At 52.6% G+C, this 6,505-nt stretch overlaps 1 protein-coding gene across 2 annotated transcripts; it reads right to left on the bottom strand.

Annotated features, from left to right (window-relative positions):
- Positions 1 to 923: 923 nt before the first annotated feature.
- Positions 924 to 5,711, bottom strand: Sppl2c (signal peptide peptidase like 2C). Of its 2 annotated transcripts, XM_028780690.1 has the most exons (2): positions 3,959 to 5,710; positions 924 to 1,356 (listed from the first exon to the last, which is right to left on the bottom strand). In XM_028780690.1, the coding sequence occupies exons 1-2, from the start codon at positions 5,662 to 5,664 to the stop codon at positions 1,332 to 1,334; spliced, it is 1,731 nt and encodes a 576-aa protein (XP_028636523.1). In that variant the 5' UTR covers positions 5,665 to 5,710; the 3' UTR covers positions 924 to 1,331. The 2 variants fall into 2 exon arrangements, with proteins under 2 accessions (XP_028636523.1, XP_028636522.1); XM_028780689.1 differs by lacking the exon at positions 924 to 1,356 and having other exon boundaries at positions 3,498 to 5,711.
- Positions 5,712 to 6,505: the final 794 nt, after the last annotated feature.

Raw genomic sequence — 6,505 nt, 5'->3', positions numbered from 1 at the left:
CTAACCCAAAGTTCCATTTCCATAGTACTTCCACAATCCTCACAAAAACATGATCAGGTCAGGTCTGTCACAGAAATATCTCATTCTGGGTACAAACTTCTGTCTTAGTTTCTATTGCTGTGATGAAACATCATGACCAAAAAGCAAACTGGAGAGGAAAGGATTTATTCAGCTTACATTGCCACATTGCTGCTCATCACCAAAGGAAGTCAGGACAAAACAGAACTCAAACAGGACAGGGACCTGGAGGAGCAGATGCAGTGGGCACAGAGGAGGGCTACTTACTAGCTTGTTCCTCATGGTTTTCTCAGCTTGTTTTCTTATAGAACTCAGGACCACCAAGCCTGGGGATAGCATGTCCCACAATGGACTAGACTCTTCCCCATTGGTCTCGAATTGAGAAAATGCCTTACAGTTGGATCTCATGGAGGCATTTTGCAACTGAAGCTCCTTTCTGTCTGATGGTTCTAGCTTGTGTCAAGTTGACACACAAAACCAGTCTGTACAGGGCCATCACAACATGAAGAACTGTATTAGGAAGGTAGAGAACCACTGTTTTAAAGTACAGGGCATGGATAAAGCTGATTGATGGCTTGAGGAGGCTGGCTCAAATCCTTCTTCCCAGTGATTGGCCAGTAAAGCTGAATGGAACCTGAGGCTCCAGGGATAGCCTTGTGGGTCTAGGGCCCTGGCAGAGGCATTAGTGTATGAGGAGCTGGCTGGAAGTATGAGCCGAGGCAGGGGCTTGGACACTACTGTGGGTTCTGTACCTGGAATTCTGGTCTGTGTCCTCCCAGCAGCTATCCCTGATGCATAGGAGGACCAGGGCTCAATTCTCAAGAAGCTCAGCCTGAGGCAGAGGCGGGAGCCCTTCAAACCCACAGGCACCTAGTTCCACTCAGGGACCTTAGGTCAGAATGTGGGGCTCAAGAGCTTTTCTTTTTCAAATGTGCTCCCAGCTGAGTGCCTGAGATGCCACTGAGCTTGTGTGTCTGTGTTTAAACACCCCAGGCTGCAACATCTATGCAGGGTCATTGCCCAGAGCTGTTTGTAGTAAGCAGGATTGCTGTGGTGTATTCTTGACAGAAAAAAAGACCAGGGCCCTCTCTGGTCCCTTCCCATCCCTCCGGAGCTGAGCAGCTTAGCAGACAGGGAATCTAGATCACATTACAGGTCATACTCAGACCTTAGCTTGGGATCCCAGGAAGGATACTCAGGAGAGTCCTAGGAGGCAGAGAGGCCTAGGCCCTGGGGAGATTCCTAGGAGTGAGGGCTGAGAGCAGGATGGGAAGGAAGAGCCAGCCTCTAGTGAGTTCTGGGGCTTAGGTTGTTCACACAAAATCTTCCTCAAGCATCCTGCGGGGTGGGTGTAGATAGGGAGCTGCACCTAGGGGAGCTGGGTGTTGGCAGACAGGAGTACTTATCCAGTGAGGCACTAAGGTTTGCATTGGAGATGTCTGGGACACTGGAACCTACTACATGCTAGGTTAACTCCCGCACAGGCCTGATCTCCGAATCCCTGTGGATACTGTGTTGTCCCAACCGTGAGTACTAAGCACGTTCAGATCTATGAGCTGTTCCTGCCTACCTGGACTCTGGTAAATGAGGAGGAGGGTAGTTGCCCTGTCCAGAGCCTTCCTGAGGCTCTGGTCCTTGAAGGGTTGTGTCAACACCATCACTGTCACACCTGTTGTGTTGGCATCTATAGAGCATTCTGCTGCACACACCCAGAGAGAAAGCTTGCTGCCTGCCTCCAACTCAGGACTGAGGGGGCTGAGGCCTGAACTCTGTCCAGCCCTTCCTCTAGGGCCTGGCAGGGGTGCAGCCTGCCCCATGGGCCCAGTGACGCAGACTCACAGTGGGGAGGCCGCCTGGGCTGGGGATGAGCCAGAGCCTATGGCGGCCCCTCTGTCCAGGCCAGATGGCTACTGGCAGCAGTGGGTGGGTCTGCCAACGTCTCAGGTCAGAGTCCTGGCTCTAGTGCTTCACCCCATCCTGTCCAGCTGGGTCTGCGGCCACTGTTTGTTGAGATATGTTTCCTCCCCGTAAGTGGGGCTTTGAAGAGCCCATTCACTCTGACTAAACTCCAAGAAAAAGTCCTAGGCAGTCGGGTCTTTCCTCAGGGAGAATCTTCATCTTCTACAGTTCAATTGACATCAGTGCCTAATTCCTTCCTCCTTCCTTCCTTCCTTCCTTCCTTCCTTCCTTCCTTCCTTCCTTCCTTCCTTCCTTCTTTCCTCCAGCAAACATAAACCAAATAAATACCTATGACATGCCAGACTCTGCCCTTGCCTTGAAAACATATCTAATGAGCAAGGAGCACAGGCAGGTCCTCACCCTCACAAAGCCAAATTCCATCGCAAAGGATAAGAAAACCAGGGCCTTATTGATGCAAACGAGGCCAGAGCACTTCAGGAAGGAGGGGACAGAGCCTGTAGCTCCTCCTCCCTGTGGGGCACTGGTCACCCGACAGATACCTCTTTCAGACCTATTGATAGTCTCCAGTATTGCCCACCCTATGCTACAGATAAGCAGTCTGAGCAGGGAGAGCATTGGTCTTCACTAAGTGATATGCTCTATATAGGTGTGGGGCTGAGATTTCCAGCTCCTCGACTCTGGCCCCTTTCCAGCACTGCCTCTTGAGACATGAGCCCCCATGTCCCAACAAGGCCTCCTTCAGAAGGTGTTTCCTTACCCTATACTCTGGTTGCTCTGGTCAAACCGCTTTTAAACACACTGTAGGGTCATCCTGTCCATGCCCCTGCTTCCAGAGGACTCAGTTTTATAAGCCACATTTTGCCAATGGACCTTTCAAGTTCTGCAGAACCCTGCTCATCCCGCAGAGCCAGCCAGACCTGGCTACCTGATCTGTAAAACTTCCCACTGAAGCCCCATCTCTCTGCACTCCTGGCTTTAAGTTGTTGCCTGCCCTATACTCCTGCTCTGGATGACAGGGCCCTCCAATGTGCCTACTACCTCAGGGGACACAGCAGGGGCATATTCAGTGTCTCAGGAACAGAGCCAAGGGATGTCTGGGCCTTGAGTGGAGGGGGTTCAGCAAGCCCACTTGAGCTGAGGTTCAAAGGAAGCCTCATGAGTTCTTGGGCCTGGGGTCTTTCTGTGACAGGAAAAGCATCCAGCTAGTGGGAAGAGCGTGTGCAAATGGAGAGGAGGAGGATGTGAAAGGATCCAGAAGCCATAAGGGGGTGCTGATGTTGGGGATGGGTGAAGTGGGAAGGGTAGCTATGGGTAGTAAGAGACTGTGGCTTTGGGTTGAAGAGCCAGGCAGGTAGGGAAAGGAGCTTCCCAGAGATCACTGGAGGGGCAGATCTTGAGTGGACTTACACAAGTTGTGTGACCTCCCTGAGCCCCAGTTTCCTCTCTGCATAATTTGGAAGTGGTACCAACCCACAGGGACCTTCCCAGTGTAGTACAGACTTACTCTGTGCTACTGTTGTCTTACAGTACTAACAAGCAAAGAGACTCCAGAGGAAGATAGGGAGTTTCTCTAATGCCCAATCTCTTATCCTGCCTAGCATTCCCATGCAGTGTTCTGGATGCCCTCTGAGAGGTACAGGTCCTAGGGAACTCTGTTCATAGGGGAGCCTGGGTTGACATACTTTTCTTCACCTTCAAGCCCTTTCTCTTGTGCAACGCCATCCAGGGCAGGCTGCTGTCATGGACCCGAGACTGGGTGCGGATGTGGCCCAGCTCGGAGGGGTGTGGGATCGGTGGGATCAGTGGGATCAACATAGCCAGAGGCATCAGCTCCTCTAAGGCCATCGGGGAGCCAGAGGGTAGCTCGTCGGGATCCAAGTTGGCGTCACTCCAGCCCTCAGAACTCTCGCTGTGGCCCTCTGGACTTGTGCCTTCATCCTCGGATAGGGTGACCATCTCTGCCATCTCATCCCCGGTGCCGTCTAAGTCCCCTGACTCTCCATCAGTGGCCTCCTCAAACCTGTTGGTTGTATGGGACTCCCTCACACTCTCCAGCTTCATTTTGGAGACGAAGGCAGAGGCACTGGACGGCTGTGCCACAGGCTCAGCAGGTATCTTGGCTCTGCCCTGGCCAGTCCAAAAAAGGGAGAGCTCTTGGCGGCAGGCAGCCACAGCAAGGCTGGTAAGCAGAGTGCTGGACACTAAGTAGAGCAGGGCAGGCTGGCCCATCTGCATGAGGACCATGGCGACAAAGGTGACCAGCAGGCCCACGGCATAGGCCACTGTACAGGCCATATAGTAGACCTGGTGAGATTGGATTTGCACATCAAAGCGGTGACAGTAGGCCACTAGGAATCCAGGGACAACAATGTCACCAAAGCCAAGGATGGAGAAGGGCTGGTCACACAATGTCAAGGCTGAGAAGCTCAGCCTGGGCACTTTGAGCACCATAGGTAACCTCTCACGGCTTGAAGAATCCGCTGGGCCCGATGCCACTTCTACCATAATACTCTCACCAGTCTTGGTGAACAGGGGTGTGATAAAGACAAAGAAGACGTCGAAGGCCAGCAGAGCCAGCAGGAACGAAGTGCAGTTCTTGAGTGTGGGCAGCCGCACCCGCCTCAGGACAAAAAGGCAGTAGGCAACACCCAAAGTGTCCTGCAGGAGCCATGCCCAACGGTCCTCATTGCGGTAGATGACCCAGAGGACAGTCACCAAGGCACACAGGCCTGCCAGCAGTAGTAATGGCAACTTTACAGAAGCCCGGTGTCCAGGCAGGACCCACTGGTACCGCCACAGGGGCAAGTAGCGCACTGTGGGTACCAGGCAGCTGTAGAGGCCGGTACTGGCACCCAGGCCAAAGATCCCAATCATGACATAGACAAAGCAGTCATAGAAAAAGTACAGTAGAATCATGATGGAGCAGGACATGGTGACCACAGCGCCCGTCATGGCTGGCGTGAAATCCACAGGTGCGTCTTCATAGTCTTCATCTTCCCAGGCCCGTTGGGATCTCTCAGCTGCCATGGCTTGTTGTTGATTGTGACCACCAAGGCCCCCTCCTCTTCGGGCCTGGTGCCTCTGCAGCCTGTCTGCTTCCATCAAACCAGCCCAGTAGCCACCTGCAGCAACAGTGCCCACTGCCAGGATGAAGATAATCGCCATGTTATAGTCAATAATAGGCTCTAGGGGAGCGTACATGGCTATGTGGACATTGGTGTCACCGTAAGTGTGGCTGAGGATGTCCAACATGTCGGTGTAACGGAGCACAGCCACTGGGATGGTGAGGGCAGGCCGGGGCTTGCTGGGATCCTGGGGCTTTGAAGTGGTATCTGAACACTGTTGGTTGCTGGCCCGACTCACAATGAGCAACCCATGGGCACCTTGGTCTTGAGCCAACCAGCCCTTGGCATAGAAGCTACAGTTGCCACGCGTGACCATGGTAGTAGTCTGGTGCAGGGGTCGCTGTCTAGGGAAACTGTCCTGGGCCTGGTGGAAAGAGTCTTCATCCGGACACCATGGTGTCTTGGTGCCGTCATGCAAGGGCAGAAGTGGGGCATAGCGCAGGTCCCGGGGGAGGGTGACGTAGTCAGAGCTGTACAGGACACAGTAGTCCTTGCTCCAGTTCTTTGACACGACGTGGACCACGCCGTATTCTCCCCGGGCCTCGGGGCTGAGGAGGAGGAGGAGTAAGCCCACGGGGAGGAGGGAACCCAGGCATGCCATCCTCCTCAGCCACCTTCTGTGTCCTCCCAAGGAGGCAGCTGCCCACAGCTCTATTACCCTCCCAGGGGGAGGGTGTGGCTCTTTGTCACAGAGCAGCTTGGACACTTGTCCTGGAAACCAGAGCCACACCTACCTTGTCATAAAGTGAGGTAGAGCACTCTGAGGGACACAGGCCCCTCTCAGATCATGTTCTCAACCCTGGCTCCAGTAGGGATCTCATCTGAGATCTTATTCCTGCCCAGGCCTCAGTAGGACTAGCCCAGGTAAACTGAAGTGTGTGTGTGGGCTGGAGATCCGAGGCAGGATTCTCGAAACAGCTTTTTGTCTTGCTTCCTGGAAAGCCTAGGCAGTGCTGTTCACCTCTCCTTTTGGATTACTTTCTCCCTCCGTCCCCCCCCCCCCTTAAAGATTTATTTGTTGTATGACTGTGAGTACATCATTGCTGTCTTCAGACACACCTGAAGAGGGCATCAGATCCCATTACAGATGATTGTGAGCCACCATGTGATTGCTGGGAACTGAACTCAGTGCTTTTAACCACTGAGCCATTTCTTCAGCCTGTTTCTTTGTTTCTTTTTGCTTCTTTGATTGTTTCATTCTTTCCTTTTGTTTGTTTCTTTCTTTTTTCTTTGTATCTTTCTTTCTTTGTATCTTTCTTTGTTGTATGTGTGTGTGTGTGTGTGTGTGTGTGTGTGTCCCAGCTAGTTTTTTGTCAGCTTGGCAGAAGTTAGAGTTATCTGGAAAAAGAAATCTATATTGAGAAAATATCTATATTGAGAAAATATCCCCTACAGATTGCCTATAGGTAAGACTGTGGGTCATTTTTGTCTCCTTTCCTTCC

Source organism: Grammomys surdaster, unplaced genomic scaffold (assembly GCF_004785775.1).
Source record: "Grammomys surdaster isolate TR1022 unplaced genomic scaffold, NIH_TR_1.0 371, whole genome shotgun sequence".
Taxonomy (NCBI): domain Eukaryota; kingdom Metazoa; phylum Chordata; class Mammalia; order Rodentia; family Muridae; genus Grammomys; species Grammomys surdaster.
This window is presented reverse-complemented; position numbering and strand designations above follow the sequence as displayed.